Below are 21,247 nucleotides of genomic sequence, written 5' to 3'. Positions count from 1 at the left end.
ACGCTACTCTAAAACTGCACAATTATTTTTTGTAGCCGCTCTGCGATGCAATCGTTCGCACTTCTGCTAAGCTAAGATACACTCCCAGAGGGTGGCGGCTTAGCATTTGCACGGCTGCTAAAAACTGCTAGCGAGCGAACAACTCGGAATGACCCCCATTATCCTGTTTGTCTGCAATTCCCGTGTTATCCCGGACATTTCTGCTATTTGCATTCCTGTTCTGCTATATTCCCCACTGCAACCTGGGTCATGTTTATTATTTGCATTCCTGCTCATCTGCATTCACCTGTGCAATCTGGGACATTGCCATTACTTGCATTCCTATTTTACTGTGGACTCATTAAACCTATAATATCAGTTTGCTCGTTCTGGTTTTCACAGTATACTTTGTGAGTGAATAAAACTCAGTTAATCATATAATTGTTGTAATGTTACTCCATCTAAGCACACACACAAAGGGAGGGGGTTCTTCACTGTACCATGGGGGTAATTCAGACTTGATCGTAGCAGCAAATTTGTTAGCAGTTGTGCAAAACCATGTGCACTGCAGGTGTGGCAGATGTAACATGTGCAGAGAGAGTTAGATTTGGGTGGGTTATTTTGTTTCTGTGCAGGGTAAATACTGCCTGCTTTATTTTTACACTGCAATCTAGATTTCAGTTTGAACACACCCCATCCAAATCTAACTCTCTCTCTCTCTCTCTGCACATGTTATATCTGCCCCCCCCCCCTGCAGTGCACATGATTTTGTCCAACTGCTAACAAAGATTCTATTATAAAGTGGGCATAGAGGGTCAAAAAAATGATTATTTTTCAATCACACTATTAATTAAACAGAATGTTTTAAAGAAGTCAAAACTTTATTTATTAATAAGTTTGCTGTATATTTACATTAACGCACTGTACTTTGCCTATAACATACAGTAGTATAGGCATGGTTTATGTAAATATAGAATACTTTCTATCATATCAAGTATATGGTTGAAAAACTTAAGCGGCCATTTTCTGGGATACAATGTTTTAAATATGGAGACTGACACAGGACATTTCAAAAAGGATAAACATTTATTTATCTAAGTTACAACAATAAAAACATGCAGATAAGTAACAAGTTATCTATTATCTCAGATTTTTTAAGCTCTGTCCCAGATGATGGTCATCGATTAAGCAGTTTAAATAATGAAGTTCGGTTGCCTTCAGGGTCCCTGCTTAATAACTCCATCTGAATTATTAAGCTGAAGTGGATTTATATAAGACTAGATCTGCTGCAGACAGAACCAGCTTCAATTGGAACTGATCTGCTATGTGTAAGTCTCTAGGCTTTATAGCCCTCCTGTAGGAATATGCTCTTAAAAGATATTACTTTTAGTGTCTGTGAAGCTGGGTGCAGTAGTCGTTCACATAAGATACTTTATCTTATGGTGTGTATACACGGTGAGATATTTTCATACGATTTTGACTATGTAGTCAAAATCGTAAGAAAAGTTAGTGCAGATCGCAAGGTGAAAGTCACCTTGTGATCCCGATTCGATGCTGATGCGCGGTCCCATGTGGTCGGCATCGCAAAAATAGATAGACTGTGCAGGCAAGTCAATTTTGACGATCTCTATGGAAGAGATAGTCAAAATTGACACTTAGCCAAAATCGCACATAGTCAGTATAGCAAGCACATAATGAGTGTGCTTGCGATACTGACTGTGTTCTGACCTAGCCTCTGTCACATAGTGAGAATCGGGCATAGCCTGAATCTCACCGTGTGTATGGGACATAAGACTTGACAAGCTTCCCCTTTCACCCACTTTGAACACAATACCCCAAACAGCTTACTAGACTGTTTCCATCTGAGATATTTATAATAGGAACATATACATTATTTATTATAATCATCCAGCCTAAAAAGCTGTCTACACTCCCCACTCACTATGTCTTGTGCACTAGGTCAAAGGTAAATAACAACTTGTTACTTAAAGAGGAGCTATATTTCTAGCTGGTGCCTATTTGTTTGCAAAAGCACTAATCCTAATTAAAAAAAAGTATATATATAAGCATATCAGCATAATCTATGAAGTCATACATGTACAAAATAGAGTCATACATGAACAAAATGGTGAAAAATGTAATTAAAAATATCACCCCATATAGACATACATGCAGACATTCTGCAAAATAACATTTATCAACAAAGGATACATCATTGGAGATTTGCAAAAGCATGACCAGAGCTATCTGAAGATTTGTTGGCTTATTGGTCATCAGTGCAAACACACTGCAAAATGCAGCTAATGCCTTTACAAGACAAATTGCTTCTTATGAACATCATAGAAGGTGCAATCATAAGGTAAGACTGATTTATCAGATGTAAAAGATTGTTGTATGTGCACACACTTTATACAGTTATATATCATAGCCTCAATAACTGCGATGGTCTGATAGATAATTTGCACCCAGCCGAATTTATGAGACACATGCTACATTCAGCCCATCCGAGTGACTCTTCATGTGATCAGTAAGTGTTTTCTTTTTAGAAAAACACTTGCTGCATTCAGAACATGTAAATGGTTTCTCTCCCGTGTGACTCCTCTGATGACTAACAAGATGTGACTTCTGGGAAAAACATTTTCTGCATTCAGGACATATAAATGGTTTCTCTCCTGTGTGACTCCTCTGATGTATAAGAAGAAATGATTTCAGGGAAAAACATTTGCTGCACTCAGAACATATAAATGGTTTCTCTCCTGTGTGACTCCTCTGATGTATAATAAGAGATGACTTCAGGGAAAAACATTTGCTGCACTCAGAACAGGTAAATGGCTTCTCTCCTGTGTGACTCCTTTGATGCATAAGGAGAGATGACTTCAGGGAAAAACATTTGCTGCACTCAGAACATATAAAAAGTTTCTCTCCTGTGTGATTCTTCTGATGTGTAACAAGAAGTGACTTCTCAGAAAAACATTTGCTACATTCAGAACATATAAATTGTTTCTCTCCAGTGTGACACATCTGATGTCTAACAAGATGTGACTTCAGAGAAAAACATTTGCTACACTCAGAGCATTTAAATGGTTTCTCTCCTGTGTGACTCCTCTGATGTACAACAAGATGTGACTTCTGGGAAAAACATTGGCTGCATTCAGAACATATAAATGGTTTCTCTCCTGTGTGAATCCTTTGATGTACACCAAGATGTGAATTCTTTGAAAAACACTTGCTGCATTCAGAACATTTATATGGTTTCTCTCCTGTGTGACTCCTCTGATGTGTAACAAGCTGTGATTTCATAGTAAAACATTTCCTGCATTCAGAACATGTAAATGGTTTCTCTCCTGTGTGACTCTTCTGATGAATAACAAGCTGTGATTTCAAGGTAAAATGTTTCCTGCATTCAGAACATGTAAATGGTTTCTCCCCTGTGTGACTCCTCTGATGTGTGAGAAGCTGTGATTTATATGTAAAGCTTTTGTCACACTCAGAGCACAGATGCGGTTTCTCTTCTGTGAAACTCATCATGTGTTAAATGAGAGACAAATTAGCTGTAGAAGGTTTCTATTATCCAGAAACTTAAAATAGTTTCTGTGAATCCTCCAGAGGTCTAAGTTGAAATTTGTCTTTAGTAGGTTTGATCAGAAAACAATATCCCTTTCCACAATGTCTTTTAGTATTCTTAGTCGGGATCTCCTTAATTGTCCTGCAAAAAAAAGAAAAAAAATATGTAGAAGTATTATCATTATTATCTGTTATTTATATGGTGCCACAAGGACTCTGCAGCACCTTACAAAGTACATAAACAAAAGAAGTATGAACAAAACAAGAAAAAAGTGACTTACAGTATAGAACATTGCAGGACATGTACAAGGTTTATAAACATTTCCATAGCATTAAAAAAGGATAACCAAACTACAAATAATATGATATGTCTATTTACTGGTGGATGAGAAATGCATCACAATTTATTAATTACATTTTGTAATACACATTGCTTTGCTAGGCAGCTGCTTCCTTCAGTACCTGCTACCTTGCTAGAAATATACATAATACATAATGGAAGCTGATTAAGAATATAATACAATGGTAAATGTAGCTTCAACAGTGAATCCTAAAAGTTTGAAGGACTGTTTTGTTTTTGATTGTCTTTTATGAATATATTTGGGAAAAAATGCCAGCTGTTGGGGATTCACTGGCGTATGATAGATTGCAGTTGGGAAGTTTAAGAGTAAATACAAATGTTAACACTTACAGATTATCTTAGATATTGTAGTCCTAATCATGAGTTTGAAATACGTCCAGTAAGGGTGTATATTTTAAATCTTTGATTGGCATATATTTTAAACAAATCTGGTATATATGACTGTATGATTTGTATGATATTAACTTGCAATTTTGCTTACTCTGTACGGACGTGCATAATAAATATTAAGGAGACTTCATTGTGTACCATTATTCTTCCATTATATTTATATGAAGGTCCCACCAAGATCAACCCACAATTGGCACATGAAGAAGGAAGGTGGACTTAGAGAAAGGGTACTTGGATCAACTGTGGCCACAAAGTATGAGCTAGTTTTCTTCCTCTGTTCCAGCAAAGCCAACTTTGACATGAAGAGGGAAGCTTTAAGGGACATTGAATGGGAAAATTTGTTTCAAGAAAAAAATACTGCGGAGAAATGGGATGTATTAAAATCACTGCTAGTTATAAATACTCGCAAATTTATTCCCACGAGCAGCAAAAAAAGGAATAAAAATCTCAAACCAGTGTGGCTTAACAAAAAGATAAAGGAACTAATGGGCAAAAAAAAGCGAGCATTCAAAAAATACAAATCTGACAGGAATGCAGCGTCATTTCAGCACTATAAGGATTGTAACAAAATATGCAAAAAAAATAAGAAACTGAAAAACTAGTAGCAAAGAAATGGAAAGCAAATCTCAATTTAAAAAAAAACCATCAACAGCAAGAGATTAAAGAAGGAGAGTGTAGACCCTTTAAAAGACAAGTTGGGAGTCTTAATCAAAAATGATAATGACATGGCGGACAAACTAAATGAGTTTTTGTTCAACGGTATTTACAAGAGAAGACCAAATGCAGGGACTAACACACAATCTCAACAAAGATAATGTCCCACTGCTAAGTGCTTATTTAAGTGAGGAGGTGTCTGTGACCGATTAAAAAATGTAAAGATTAATAAAACACCTGGTCCCGATGGAATTCACCCAAGGGTTCTTATGGAGCTTCACTCTGAACTAGCAAGACCGCTATTTTTGATCTTCAAAGATACAATTATATCAGGTATGGTTCCGAAAGACTGGGGTATAGTGGAAGTAGTGCCAATATTCAAAAAGGGAAGTAAAGCTGAACCGGGTAATTATAGACCAGTTAGTCTTACATCTATAGTGGGGAAAGTATTGGAAGGTATTCTAAGGGATAGTATTCAGAAGTTCCTTTAAGCCAATAAGGTCATTAAAAGGAATCAACATGGATTTGTGAAGGACAGATCATGTCAAACCAACTTACTTGGCTTTTATGAAACAGTAAGTGCGAACCTTGATCAGGGTAAGTAGGTGGATGAAATATTTGTAGACTTTGCCAAAGCTTTCGATACAGTACTGCACATGCGACTTATCTATAAGCTACAAGAAATAGGGCTAGGGAGCACAATATGCACTTGGGTCAGAAATTGGTTAGATAATAGGGAGCAGCGCGTTGTGGTTAATGGATCATTTTCAAATTGGACTGAAGTGCTAAGTGGTGTGCCACAAGAGTCTTTACTTGGACCACTATTGTTCAACATTTTCATTAACGACCTAACAGTAGGTCTAGAGAGCATGGTGTAAATTTTTGCAGATGATACCAAATTGTGTAAGGTTATAAATATGGAGGGGGATGCTGAGTCTCTTCAGAATGACTTAGTTAAACTAGAAGCATGGACAGCAAGATGGATAATGAGCTTCAATACAGACAAGTGTAAGGTAATGCACTGTGGTTGCAAGAACAAAAATAACACCTAAATACTAAATGGGGTAATATTAGGGGATTCTGTACTGGAAAAAGACTTAGGTGTTCACATAGATAGCAAACTAAGTACCAGTACCCAAAGTAGGAGTGCAGCAAAGAAGGCTAATAAGATATTAGCATGCATAAAACAGGGATTTGATGCAAGGGATGAGAGTGTTATACTCCCATTATATAAATCACTAGTCTTATAAATCACTAAATCTTGAATACTGTGTACAATTTTGGGCACCAAACTACAAAAAGGATATCCTGGAGCTAGAAAAGGTTCAGCGGCGGGCGACCAAACTTATTAAGGGCATGGAGACGCTGGAATACGAGGAAAGGCTTGCAAGGCTCGGCATGTTTACACTGGAAAAGAGGAGAATAAGAGGGGACATGATCAACATCTACAAATATATAAGGGGATAATACATAGAGCTTGCGCGGGACCTGTTTTTGGTAAGATCAGCACAGAGGAAACATGGACACTTGCTTAGGTTAGTGGAGAGGAGATTCCGCATAAAGCGGCGAAAAGGTTTTTTCATAGTAAGGACAATACGTGTTTGGAATTCCCTGCCTGAGAGAGAGTAGTAATGGTGGACTCAGTCAACACCTTTAAGAATGGGTTAGATAAATTCCTAATGGATAAGGATATCCAGGGTTATGGTGCGTAGTCACGCACTATAGTAATTTAAAAAAAAGAGGAATAAAACACAACGGCTGACATCAGCATCAGACAAAATTAGTCCAAAAATAATACTGCATAGGAAACCACAAATAGGTTGAACTCGATGGACAAACTGTCTTTTTTCAACCTTAGATACTATGCTACTATGTACTCTCTCAGGTCATCTGCTTTTGTGTGTTATTGTTGGCGTGTTCTTGTTGAAGGCTTCTTAAAGATTGTAAGTATGGAACCAATTTTTCTTATGTTTTTTTATTATTATTTTAAAATTAAAAAAAAAGTTTAAATTTTAAAGTTTAGAGTTACACTTTTTTTAATATTTTGTCTGCCATACCTTGCTAAATTGAGAGTTTTTTCTGTGAGAGCTTGTGTGAGTGATTGGCCGGGCCTTGACGGTCTGGAAAGGGGACGGTGTAAAGGAGATGCTACGGTTGAACTCCTGTATACTAAATAGTATTAGGGATATTTCCTACTGTGACAAAGCACTCCATACAACATAAGGACGAGCTTAGTAGAGTGTGGAACATGTGTGTTTAAAGGGCCATTTAATCTGATGAGGTTATAAGGATTACCACAAGGGGGAGTAATTTTCCTTCAATAGGTGAGAGATCCTGTTGTCATTGTATTGAAAACTGAAGGCTGGATGATAAAAATATACATCAGCCTTTATAATGGGCCAAGGAAAATCTTTAGCGGGTAAGGAGTCTCTAATATTAGAGTGTGATGTGTCAGAAGTATGGAAGTCTGACTGTGAAACATTCTCTGGATTTGGTATTCAGAATACCATGATATACCATTAATAGAGATTTTTGATATAGATAAATGGAAAGGGATGGGAGATAAATTATGCATTATGGCTAGAAGGTCCATCCTATGTAGCACAGACGAAGGTCCCAATTCAGACCTGATCACTGCTGTGCATTTACGCACAGCGGGCGATTGTTGATTGACTGTGCATGCACCCCACAACAACAGGCATCTGCAAACAGCAACAGGCTGGTGCGAAAATTTCAATTGCACAGCCATTCGCATGCTGACTGACAGGAAGAGGCCGTTTGTGGGTGGCAACTGACCGTTTTCTGGGAGTGTCAGGGAAAACGCAGGCGTTCTCAAGCGTTTCAAGGAGGGTGTGTGACCCAATCGGCCTATTCTCATCGCACTGTAGGAGTAAGTCCTGGGATGCGCACAGACTACACTCAGTGGAATAAACATTCAATGGTGAGTGAGGTGCGAACGGATTTGCAGCTGTCCGTTGACTGAGGGACATTTGTAGCATGGCGTACACATGCGATCGCACACTTGCACAGGAAAATTTACACTGCCCTTGGGTGGCGACTATCTGATCCTAGGACAGCAAATTTAGCAGCCCAGCCATCAGGTCTGAATTAGGCCCAATGCCTGTTAAAACAATAGACTCAAAGAGCCAGGACTCATTGGAAGCTATTCTTCCAGCAATAATGGCATAAGCTAATAAAAGCATATATACGGACGACAGAGTATCAAAATCAGACATAAAACAGATGAAAATTGGATTTTAGAATTACATCAGAAATCTCCTGATGCTTTGTTGTATGGCAGGCATGTCAAACTCGTGCCAGCATACCTTCCACTGATCAGCTGGAAAAGCATGCTGGTACTTGTAGTTTCACAACAGCTGGATGACCATGAGTTTGACATGCCTGTTGTATGGCAAGGAGAGAGATGATAAGGCACATATACTTATAATACTTTTACCCACATTTATGACACAACATATACTGATGACAAAGAGAATTTAGTACAACATCATTTAGAGAGAAATGAAGACAATTAATTCATTCCACATAAAGAGAAGACTAGTACAAAAATGGGACCAAATTATGGCAACATACAACCAGACAACATTACTACTGGTACTACACAACTAAGGAAGCACAGCAAGAAACATTTTTACAAGCTCCTAAAGTGGTTGCTACTGATGAAGGCAAATTATGGTTAATACACGTCCCTTGAACCAGACCAGATTTGAACTGAGTGGGCAGATTATAGGTAAAGGCCAGAGGAAGTTAAAACTAAGCAGACAAACAATGGTGGTTGCTCGGTCATTTCTGGAAATAATTATGTATCAGGTGCTGGAAAGGGGGAGAGGTCACAGACAAACAGACAGAGGGGGGGGGTGCAAATCCCACCCCTACATTTCCCTTCAGCACACAAAAAATTACCTGTAACCATACCTGAACCTATCTGGTAATGGAAATTCAGAGAATTAATTTACACGTTTGCAAACACATGTTTAAGCTGCTGAGCCACTTTCAAGGCTTCTCCGATGTCAGCAGTCTGTAGTGTTAGGACTGCTGACATTGGAGAAGCCTTGAAAGTGGCTCAGCAGCTTAAACATGTGTTTGCAAACATGTTAAGAATGCCAAATTGATTTCTCACAAATATTTAAAATGCCCGCTCTAATATATATTGTAAATGCCTGCACCTCTTACTACCTTATACGATAAAAGTGCGCTGTACATCGCAAAACACTGTATCCCATAAGAGAAAACAATACACCCACACATTATCAGAGCTCCAAAGCTCATTGATGTATATATTTGTTGTTAAAAGGATATGGATTCAATATATATTACAAAGTACAGTATACCTATAGTTACATGAATACAACTCACACAGTAACCAGTTAGAACATAGTTAAAACACAGTTACATATAGTTACAGTTAAATGCCAGCGATACAATTACCATATCTTTCTCAACCACCAAGAGACACAGAAAGAGCAGACTCAGATGAAGAATGTAAATGGGTGATGAATGCATGTATAACTCAATTTCCATGCCAGCACAACTGGGGGAAAATAATGATGATTAAACAGGGATCCACAGAATCAGTAAGCAAATATTTGGTCAGGTTCAAAACAGAGACACAAAACTATGGAGGGACTGAAAAAATGTTTGAACAAATTTCTCTTATTCCAATGCTATCTAGTGCTTATGTCTTAAAGTTAATATAAAAACTCGGTTGACTATTAATGATTCACTATGGCGTACAAAGGGGGTAATTCCAAGTTGATCGCAGCAGGAATTTTTTTAGCAGTTGGGCAAAACCATGTGCACTGCAGGGGAGGCAGATATAACATGTGCAGAGAGAGTTAGATTTGGGTGTGGTGTGTTCAATCTGCAATCTAATTTGCAGTGTAAAAATAAAGCAGCCAGTATTTACCCTGCACAGAAATAAAATAACCCACCCAAATCTAACTCTCTCTGCACATGTTATATCTGCCTCCCCTGCAGTGCACATGGTTTTGCCCAACTGCTAAAAAGTTTCCTGCTTAGATCAACTTGGAATTACCCCCAATGTCCCTGAGGATCTATGAACCTTGGCTGTATATCATGAGGATATTTTGGTAACCAAGAAATTACAAACAGAAACGAAACTCGTGAACCTACAGGTTAAAAATGCTGAAGCCACGTGTGATATGACCAACAGAAAATTAAAAATGGTTTTACCCATCACCCAAATTTTAATAAATCACTAAATATTTAAATTATCAAGGGAAGGCACATTTTGTTAGAGAATGTTAATTCCGCCTAGACAGTTCCCTTGTAAAAATGACACTGCAGAAATTGCAGATGATCTTCAATGACAGGATGAAGCAGTCCTCATAAACGCTATGCCATTAATATTTTGTGATTCTAAGGAAACAACTATTGATTTGAAAACTGGACATTCTAAAACTTACATTTTCAATTGACATGGGGTAACCACTCAGTAACCAGTGAGCACTCATTCCTATTAGCTGCAGATGCCCCAATTAATTTGTTAGGTAGAAATTTAGGGGTAAATTTACTAAGCATTTTTTCAAACACAGAAATTTACTAAAGAACAAACATGGAAGTTTTTGTTCAAATAGAAGTACAAAACACGGGTGGACAGGGACATATGCTATTAACCAAACTTGGATGTCATTTCCATACATAACCATGAAACACAGGAATATACCTAGAATCGTTTCTGCAAACACACCTGTAAATTGTGCAAACTCGGATCAAAATACACTTTTCAATTAGACATCCCTCTCAACAGCATGTTTGGAAAAGCCTGCATAGATCTGTGAGAATGTATAGGGTCCCACCCACAAGCATAACAAGCCAGGGGTCTTTCAGCCGGTCCTGGTTCAAAAAATACAGCAGAAAAACTGTGTGCTGTCCACCTGTATTTTAAGAATCAACACCAGGCTCTTGGACCAGTTCTGGTTTCAAAAATACAGGGAGAAAAAGATGTAGGGGTCCTTCATATTTTTGAAACCAGCACTAGGCTCTACTAGCCAGGGAGGTAATGCCACATGCCACAGCCGAGGGATGCATTTATACAGGAGTATAATGTAATGCCACAGCCAGGGAACATGCTTAAACTAGTCCACTGGCCGTAACATTAACCTTCCTGACTAGTCAGCCCTGGCTGAGGTTTCCTGGGGGAGTAGAGACCCCCAGTATAGGGCCCCACCTCCAGGTACCAAAGGCCAGGGCTGAAGCCCGGTACTATCCCCTACACTCCTGAGTGTTGAGTGCCAAGTTGATAGTCCCTGAGTTTAGTTTTGAAAAAAAATTGGCGCTGTCCAATGATTGATTCATATTTTGATTGTAATTAACTTAACTATATAAATCAAAGCTCATATTATAAAGATTTGGAAGAGAATGGGTAGCGTAGTGAAGATATACATTTCTTTTGGGATCACACTTCCAGAAAAGGACCATAGTGGTAGAGGCGTAACTAAGGGGGGGTCGAGCAGGGCACGTGCCATAGGTGCCTTAGCAGGTCCAGCAGAGGGGGGTGCCGCTGGCAGCCAGGGCATCATGCCCACTCATCCCCACTATTGCTCTGCCTGCCCCCGTGCCGTCCCCCATCCCACTGCTATGTGAGGTGAGAGCGCCTCTCCTGTCCCTCAATGTGATGTGTCTGGTCTCCATTTGGTTTGTTAGCCAATCAGAGCTCGCAGACCGGCTCCTGATTGGCTGCCCGTCCGTGAGCTCGGATTTGCTAACGAACCGGCGCCAAGGTACCCGCCGCCGAAGACTGGAGTCGGACTTCATGGAGCAGCATTGAGGGGCCGGAGAGGCACTGTGCTGCGCTCTCCCAGCTCCTGACAGCTCCACAGACAGACGGCGCTGGGCAGCCCCCGCCCACAACAGCCGCACAGATAGACCATGCTGGGCAGCCCCACAGACACACGCGATGGCCAGCTCCCTCCTGACAGCAACTTGACAAGAGGAGCCTACATCTCCCCGACTGCAGCAGCTACTGCAGCCGAACTCTGAAGCCGCTGCCTGCATGACCAAGGGAGAGGTGAGCGCTCAGAGCCCAGGGGCAGTGGGGGCGCTTGGACATAGCAAATGTTGCTATAGGGCCCACATCAACATTGTTACGCCCCTTGGGGGGCCAATGTGTATCTTTCACTGTGTGGGGCAATGTGTATCTCACTGCGTGGGGCACTGTGTATCTCACTGCGTGGGGCACTGTGTATCTCACTGCATGGGGCACTGTGTATCTCACTGCGTGGGGCACTGTGTATCTCACTGTGTGGGGCAATGTGTATCTCACTGTGTGGGGCAATGTGTATCTCACTGTGTGGGGCACTGTGTATCTCACTGTGTGGGGCAATGTGTATCTCACTGTGTGGGGCACTGTGTATCTCACTGTATGGGGCAATGTGTGTAGGTGATAGTCATGTTGGTATACCCCATTTTCAGTAGCCATGCCACTTCTGGTATGTGGCCATGCCCCATCCATTTTTCAACGCACGCCTTTAATGTACGCACACATAGTTGATTTTTTTTTTTTTTTTTGGGGGGGGGGGGGGGCGCCACTCTTCATCTTGACCTGGGCTCTGAAAACTCTAGTTACGCCTCTGCATAGTTGATAAATTTGGATATCCACTCACTTTCCATCTTCAACAATTACTTAATAACGTATTCTCCTTGGTAGGAAACACCTGTGTTTCTTTTCAAAGACAGGTGATCGAAGGATTATTATGTGGAGTAGCGGCTGGGATCTATCAGAGTTATGGTATGCAGACTTTGAATGTGAAGTTGTACCAAAGAAGTAATGAAAGTTCAATAGCACAATACTTAAACACAGGTGAATGCAGCTAAGAAATGAGTACCCTGATCCGAACTAGAGCTTGGATGTGGTACAAAAGTAAATACAGAATCTTCTGCTATTAGTAATGATAAGCCACAGGAATGATGAAATTCACAGTGACTTTATTTAACTGCAGTGTCAATGTCCAAGTAATACATCTTGGTTGAAATTTGCAACAAGAAAAGCAGACATATGGCCTAATTCAGGTTGGATCGCAAATTTTAAAAAACAGATATAGGCGCATGCGCAGCACCTGTACTGCGCATGTGCCCTGCATTTTTTGTGCCCCCCTGCAATTGTCAGGAACCGCTCGCACACACCACTTACCGGCACGCTGGTGTATTCTGTGCTGCAGATCAGCCACTGGTGCTTTCTGTGGTTACTAGCATGATTTCCACTGACTCTGGCAGAGTCACATGATCCAGAGTCACATGATCCAGGTTATCCAGGTAATTACTTCCTGGTTCTGTGCATGCTGCTGCTGCTGCCAGCAGCAACCAATCAGCATCCTTCTGGGGGGATATAAGCAGGCTTTCCAGAGTCCTCATTGCCTTGAACAACTTGTTAGTTCTCCTAGAAGTTCTCCAGCATCGCTCTCAAGGCTCCAGAGATCTGTTTACCTGTGTCCTGCTGTACCTGCTTTTCCTGGTTACTTACCTGCCGCCAGAGACTTCCACTATCTCCATCTCAGTGTGTTACCAGTCTGCGGTGCTCAGTCCAGGATTCCCATCACAGGCTGCAGATATCCTCAGCTACCCAAGTAGTCCTGAGTTCACATCACCATCGGACTCACTATCGATGGTTAAACACTTCAGTATAATCCGGTAATACACATCCCTGTATACCCAAGTGTCTCACAGCCTCCACAGAGGAACCTGAGCAGAGGGCCGCGACCTGCTCATCAGGCGCAGCGAAGACCATATCCCCTGGCGGGGGTCACTGGCGAAAACCCCTGGCGAGTTAGACTCCCGGTGTAATCTTCTAGAGTGCTCCAGCATATGACTTGTCCATATCTCAGGCCACCTAACTTCTGCCTCCCTGCACCCTCCACTGGCTCACCCAGGTCGTTACCGGGAACACAATCAGACCAGCCCGTGACAGCAATCAGGCAGAAGCGGGCGGGGGTTGGCGGGCAACGTTCCGTTTCCAGGGAGGAGATGGAGTGTTGCGGGGGCGGAGGCAGACAATCGGGGACTGTGCCATGCAATCGGGGGCATGATCATAGTGGCTGCGTGACGTCACACGCAGCCGCTGCGTACAAGAACATGGCGGTGGGACTCCTGCTAGCGCAGCTAAGCCATCCTTAGTTTCTGTTAACAAGCAGAAATTGTGATGCGTTCGCAATTTCTGCTTGTGAAACTGGGGGTGGCGCTGGTCAGCATGTGATGGGCGGCCCCCAGCATGTGATCCTAAGGATTGCAAATTCTGCTAATCAGCAGAATTTGCAATCCTTACTGAATTAGGCCCATAACATGAAAGACTAATGAGAGCTTGCAGTGGTAAATAGCTTGAGAATCCACAGAGAAGAAATAAAGGGGGTCATTCAGATCTGATTGCTGGGCAGTGATTTTCTGCAGTGCTGCGATCAGATAGTCGCCACCTACAGGTGGAGTGTATTTTCGCCGTGCAAGTGTGCGTTCGTGTGCAGCAGAGCTGCACAAACTGATTTTGTGTAGTCTCTGCTCAATCCAGGACTTATTCTTCCTATTCGATAGAATCCTGATGATCGGGGCCAGAGCAGCTGACGTCAGACACCCTCCCTGAAAACGCCTGAGTCCCTCTGCATTTTTCCGGACACTCCCTTGCCACCTACAAACGGCCCCTTCCTGTCAATCTCTTTGCGAACGGCCATGCGAATGGATTCTTCACACAATCCCGTCGCAGGGCACCAATGCCCATTTTAACCGTGTGACACGCCAGCGCAGTGCAATGCATACGCATGAGCAGTTCGGAGCTGATCACACACTATGCAAAAGCACACAGCAGTGATCAGATCTGAATGACCCCCAAAACCCACAGTAATAAGTGAATACACGGAGTACTCAGCATAATAGTATAACTTGAGATATCACAAGGCATAGATAAAGTCCACCAATACTGAGCTAAGGTAATCCTTAGGAACACAGGGCCTAATTCAGCATGGAACGCAGGTATGATTGCGTTCACATGCTGAAGCCCAGTAAAGTGTGCGCACGCACAGCAGCCGCACTGCACGTGCGCACACAGTCAGATGCAAAAGCATCTCATTTGTGCAAACACCTCTGCCTGATTGAGGGGCAGAGGAGTTTGTGGGGCGGGAGGGAGCGTCACATGCGGTATTAAAGGGGGCATCAACACAGCGTTGGGGGAGGACATGGTCCGGACAACACATGTCTGGTCTGTTGTGCGTTGGGAAATGGCAGCTGTGTGATGTCACACGCAGCCGCTGTGACCCAAAACATGGCGGGTAGCTGCCTGCTTTTGTAGGCTGTTTGTGTGGGGGGGGGTTGGATCCGGCCTGTGGGCAGACATGCCCTGCGCTTGGCATTCCCCCATATGTCATGGTAATGGATCGTAGCTGTGCATTTTTTTCGCACATCTACAATCAATGCTGAATTAGGCCCACAGTCAGGCAAAGACAGGAGCTGCAGAAGGACAGGAACTGGCAGACCAGGCTTCCAACATAAACCAGGGCTATGACTTAATAAACAGGCACTGCACTCAAGATTCAGGCAAGACAGGGTTCTCAGGATTCTGGCAAAACAGGGCTCTCAGGATTCTGGCAAAACAGGGTTCTCAGGATTCCAGCAAGACAGGGTTATTATTATTATTATTATTATTATTATTACCTTTTATTTATAAGGCGCCACAAGTATTTCGCAGCACCGTACAAAGGACAGTACAGGGAGACAAAACTTAGCATTACAGTAAATAAATAACAAAAATACAGGTAACAAAGAGCACAATTCTCAAGACATAATACAGCTAAGATGTAAGTAGTGAGGGAGTGATCATCGTACTACTAGGGGCTGGTGGCCATAGATGGAGAGGAGCCTTTACCAGCAGGAGAAATAGCGGGTAAAGATGGTCGCTGAGTAGGGGAGAGCTGCGAGTGAAACAAGAGGAAAGCGGGCCCTGCTCTGAAGAGCTAACAATCTAGTGGGAAGGGTCGACAGACAGATGACATGAGGTGCAAGCAAGCGGGAGGTAGACTGATGGCAGTAAGTAAGCAAAGCTGAGATGTTCAAGGCATGAGGGAAGGGGATGGATGAGCGGCCTGAGGACTAGGTTATGCATGGGGAGGGTATGTTTTGATAAATAGGTGGGTTTTTAGTGCCCGTTTGAAGCTTTGCAAGGTCAGGGAGAGTCTAATGGAGCGGGGGAGTGCGTTCCACTGAAGGGGTGCAGCACGGGCATAGTCTTGAACTCGAGCATGGGAAGCAGTGACCAGGACAGTGGAGAGGCGACGGTTATTGGTCACCCATAGGGGGCAGGAGGGAGTATGAAGGGAGAGGAGGTTGGAGATGTACGGAGCAGTGGAATCAGAGATGGCCTTGTATGTGAGGGTGAGGAGTTTGAAGAGGATTCTGTAACGGAATGGGAGCCAGTGTAGATTTTGTCAAAGGGGAGTGGCAGTTGTGGAGCGGTGGGAGAGGAAGATAGGCCTAACTGTGGAGTTCAGGACAGATTGGAGAAAAGCAAGATGGAAGCAAGTGAGGCCAGTGAGGAGAACATTGCAGTAGTCGAGTCGCGAGATGACCAGTGAGTGGATGATAAGTTTAGTTGCACTCTGGGAGAGAAATGGCCTCATGCGCGCAATGTTGCGTAGCTGGAACCGACAGGATTGTGCCAGAGCTTGGATGTGGGGTGCAAAGGAGAGGGAGGCGTCAAGAGTGACGCCAAGGCAGTGGATTTGGTTAGCGGGGGAGATGGTGGTGTTGTCTACAGTGATAGAGTTATTGGTAGGGGGTGTTGCTCTGGATGGGGGAAAGATGATGAGTTCAGATTTGTCCATGTTGAGCTTCAGAGAGCGCTCAGACATTCAGGAGGAGATTGCGGAGAGACAGCTGGAAACCTGAGAGAGGACAGAGGGGGGCAGGTCAGGAGAGGAGAGGTAGAGTTGTGTGTCATAAGCATAAAGGTGGTATTGAAGGCCAAAGGAGTTAATGAGCGCACCCAGGGAAAAGGTGTATAGGGAAAACAGAAGGGGTCCAAGGACAGAACCCTGAGGGACACCAACAGGAAGGATGGAAGGGTGTGAGGTGGTGCCGGAGGCAGACACAGAGAAGGAGCGGTTAGTGAGGTAAGAGGAAAACCAGTCAAGGACAGTGCTAGAGAGGCCAACATTTTGGAGTGTGCGGAGTAGGAGAGGATGATCCACAGTGTCAAAGGCAGCAGAGAGGTCCAGAAGGATGAACAGAGAGAAGTGGCCCCTGGATTTGGCTGAAAGCAGGTCATTGGTGACTTTCACCAGGGCAGTCTCAGCGGAGTGGAGTGGGCGAAAGCCAGATTGTAGTGGGTCAAGGATGGAGTTGTCAGAGATGTAACTTGTGAGATGGCTGTAGACCAGTCATTCAAGTAGTTTGGAGGCGAAAGGGAGAAGAGAGATGGGGTGGTAGTTAGTGAGTGTTGAAGGGTCGAGGTTGGTTTTTTGGAGAATAGGTGAGACCAGAGCATGTTTGAATGGTGAGGGGCAGATGCCGGTAGAGAGCGATAGGTTAAAGAGGTAAGCAAGGGGGTCGCAGGCAGTGGGGGAGAGGGCGCGAAGAAGATGGAAGGGAAGGGGATCCAGGGGGCAGGTGGAGGGGGGATAAGATGGGGGAGTGGACTTCCTTGTCTGAAGTGGGACGGAAGGAGGACAGGGTTGGATAGATGGAGGGGAGGGATGATGGGGCAGGGGGGCAGCAGAGGGGAGATGGGAGGAGATGTCGTGTCAGATATCTTAAATTTTGGAGATGAAGGAGGCAAAATCAGTGGCAGTGAGGGAGGATGGGTGGGGAGGAGGAGGGGGGGCAAAGGAGAGTGTTGAAAGTTTCAAAGAGACGGAGTGGGCAGGATGACTGAGAAGAGACTACTACTTGGAAAAGGGATTGCTTGGCAAGGCAAAGAGCAGAGGTGTAGGACAGAATAAACTTGAAATGGAGAAAGTCCGGTAGAGAGTGAGATTTCCTCCAGGAGCATTCAGCCGAGCATGAGCAATTTTGTAAGAAATATGTTAGTTTGGTGTGCCAGGGTTGGGGTTTGGAGCGTCAGGGGGGACAGAGGAGAGGGGAGTAACAGAGTCGAAAGCAGCAGTTAGGGAAGAGTTATAGAAGGAGGCTGCCTGGTTGGGACAGGTCATAGTGAAAAGAGGAGAGAGGAAAGTCTCAAGGGAGGACATAAAAGCGGGTCGAGAGACCCGAGATTGCATCTGGTGATGGTGGGTCTGGAGAGGAGAAAGGAGGATGAGAGGGTGAAAGAAAGCAGATGGTAGTCAGAGAGAGGGAATGTTATGCACACCAGTGCCTGCAGGAAAGTACTAGTGTCAGAACTGTTATGCACTCCAGTGTCTGCAGGAATGTACTGGTGTTTGAACTGTTATGCAAAACAAATGGACTCACAGACAAACTGGGGAATATGACATAACGTACACAGAAGGTGATAGGGTAACAAAATACACACACAGTGAACAGAGAAGCCCAGAGGCTAAGGAACTGGGTATCTCCCTTGTATTAGAACTGCTCAGATGTAAAAAGCAAGATGTTGTGTTTTAATACGTAGAGAACCCGAAATGCTGTTGCTAAGGGCAACAGCAAAACCCTAAAGGGTTACCAACGGGTGTGGCAGTAAACTCCTTGGTCAGAGATGGAATGATAGACACAAGGAGAGCCTCCACAATCCTGATTCTCACTTGCAGTGCACAGGTTTAAGCTTACTGCCACTAAACTGACCCCTGACACCTAGCACAGTGAGACAGGATTAGACAGGCAAGTGTTAGAATACAGCCGCAAACTTGCTAAGTTCACAGAGTAATAACAGAACCCCAGCAAGCTAAACGACTGACTCCAGTCTTACTGCTAGGTCTGGATTGGCAGAGTGTAATACCAAATCCCCAGGCCTATTTGCAGTAAGCAACAAACAAATACAAAGCTACACAGTACTGGCTAACTTTCATGAACTGACTAACCAACAGAGATTCAGCAGCATCTGCTTACCCTGAAAAGAGGCCTTATAAAGCAGGTGCTGTCCACGCCCCACTCAGACCTCACAGACTGTGAGCACAAAAACCAGCACCGGATCCCCTGCCGTGCACAGAGCCTATAACCACTGCACAGCAAAAGACCCGAACCGGAGTATCAGCTGCGCTCAGGTTACTCCACTAGCACTTGTCTCCCGGTTGCCATGACGACGTGGCAGCACAGGGCAGGAGACCCTAACAGTACCCCCCCTCTGACGAGGGGTCAAAGAACCCCTACCACCGGGTTTATCGGGGAACTGCGAGAAGAAAGAGCGTATCAGTCTGGGGGCATGAAGATCACAACTGCGCACCCACGACCGCTCCTCCGGGCCATACCCCTTCCAGTGCACCAAAAATGACAGCCGACCCCGAACCACCTTGGAGTCAAGAATCCTTTCAACAACAAACTCCCTCTGGCCACGTATCAGAAGAGGGGAAGGTCTTCCACTGGAAGAAGGATTCCTAATCGCCCGTTTTAAAAGGGAACAATGAAATGTTTTATTGATACCCAAAGAACGGGGCAGATCTAACTGAAATGCCACCGGATTGATAACCCTGGTGATCTTATAAGGGCCGATGAACCGGGGCCCTAACTTATGAGATGGCTGTCTCAACTTCAAATTCTTGGTAGACAACCAGACGAAGTCTCCTAATTTGAAGCTGCAGGGTCTTTTCCGCTTATCAAAAACCCTTTTGGTCACTAATGACACAGACACAAGGGCTTTCTTCACTTTCCGCCAAATACCTCTAAGGACCGAAACCACAGAGGAACCACCAGGCGTGGAGTCCAGGGGGTCAAAAGAATTGGCCTTAGGATGATGCCCATACACACAAAGGAAGGGAGAGATCCCTGTAGCAGAGTGAGCCGCGTTGTTATAGGCAAACTCCGCCATGGACAGATGAGCAACCCAGTCAGTCTGACACTTGGAGACATAACACCTGAGGAACTGCTCCAAGGACTGGTTCACCCTTTCAGTCTGCCCATTAGACTGCGGATGGTAGCCTGACGACAAGCTGACAGAAATCTGGAGATCGGAACAAAATGCCCTCCAGAATTTGGCCACAAACTGGGATCCGCGGTCAGAGACCACATCAAGTGGCAACCCGTGGAGACGCACAACATGCAGCATAAATAATTCAGACAGGCGTCTGGCTGATGGCAGCCCAACCAGTGGAACGAAGTGCGCCATCTTCGAAAACCTGTCAACGACAACCCAGATGGCTGTCATCCCCGAGGATTTGGGCAAGTCCACCACAAAATCCATTGAAATGTGGATCCATGGCTTAGATGGGATAGAGAGTGGATGTAATGGGCCAACAGGAACCCCTCTAGGAGTCTTATTTCGGGCACAGATGTCACATGCCCGAACCCACTGATCCACATCCTTAGCCACCGAGGGCCACCACACCGCCCTAGATAGCAACTCCCGAGTTCTGGCAATACCCGGGTGACCTGCCGACTTCTTGGCATGGAATTCCAGGAACACTCGCTGTCTTAACCTAGGAGGCACAAACAAAAGACCTACCGGAAGGTCTGGAGGAGCCTGCTCCTGTGCTCTAAGGACTAATGATAAGAGGTCCTGGGTAATGCCCACTTTAATACATGATGGGGAAACAATGGGCAACGGCTCCTCGGTGGTCTCCTGGATTGGAGCAAAACTCCGCGAGAGCGCATCAGCCTTGATGTTTTTTGACCCAGGGCGATATGTTATCAAAAAATTAAAGCGAGCAAAAAACAAAGCCCATCGTGCCTGCCTGGCATTGAGACGCTTCGCTGACTCTAAATATGCCAGATTCTTATGGTCAGTGAGAATTGAGACCACAAACTTAGCCCCCTCAAGCCAGTGTCTCCACTCCTCGAGTGCATCCTTAATAGCCAACAATTCCCGGTTACCCACGTCATAATTCATCTCGGCAGGCGAAAATTTACGGGAAAAGTAAGCACAGGGATGAAGGTGATTATCAGACACTCCCATCTGAGAAAGCACTGCCCCAATACCCATCTCAGAGGCATCCACCTCCACCACAAAAGGACGCTCTGGATCTGGGTGTCGCAGCACCTTGGCCGAAACAAATGCCCTTTTGAGACGGGCAAAAGCCGCTTTAGCCTCACAAGACCAGTGAGCAACATCCGCCCCTTTCTTAGTGAGTGCCACCAAGGGCGCCACTATAGACGAAAATCCAGCGATAAATCGTCTATAAAAATTCGCAAAGCCCAGGAAACGCTGAAGCGCCTTCAAACTAGTGGGCTGCACCC

General features: G+C 44.1%; 1 protein-coding gene across 2 annotated transcripts in view; it reads right to left on the bottom strand.

The window, feature by feature from the left end:
- Positions 1 to 905: 905 nt before the first annotated feature.
- Positions 906 to 21,247, bottom strand: part of LOC134936141 (gastrula zinc finger protein XlCGF17.1-like) — a 48,859-nt gene continuing 28,517 nt past the window's right edge. The window contains exons 1-2 of one of the 2 annotated variants that reach the window (XM_063931059.1): positions 13,122 to 13,211; positions 906 to 3,685 (exon numbers count right to left, since the gene is read on the bottom strand). In XM_063931059.1, coding sequence (XP_063787129.1) covers positions 2,455 to 3,507 — 1,053 coding nt within the window. In that variant the 5' untranslated portion in view covers positions 3,508 to 3,685; positions 13,122 to 13,211 and the 3' untranslated portion in view covers positions 906 to 2,454. Of the gene's footprint in view, positions 3,686 to 13,121; positions 13,212 to 21,247 lie in introns of those variants that run through there. The other variant, XM_063931058.1, reaches the window with a different exon arrangement.

This window comes from Pseudophryne corroboree, chromosome 6, assembly GCF_028390025.1.
Source record: "Pseudophryne corroboree isolate aPseCor3 chromosome 6, aPseCor3.hap2, whole genome shotgun sequence".
In the NCBI taxonomy this organism is placed as follows: Eukaryota; Metazoa; Chordata; class Amphibia; order Anura; family Myobatrachidae; genus Pseudophryne; species Pseudophryne corroboree.
Note: the sequence above shows the minus strand (reverse complement) of the source record. Positions and strands in the feature narration are given on the sequence as shown.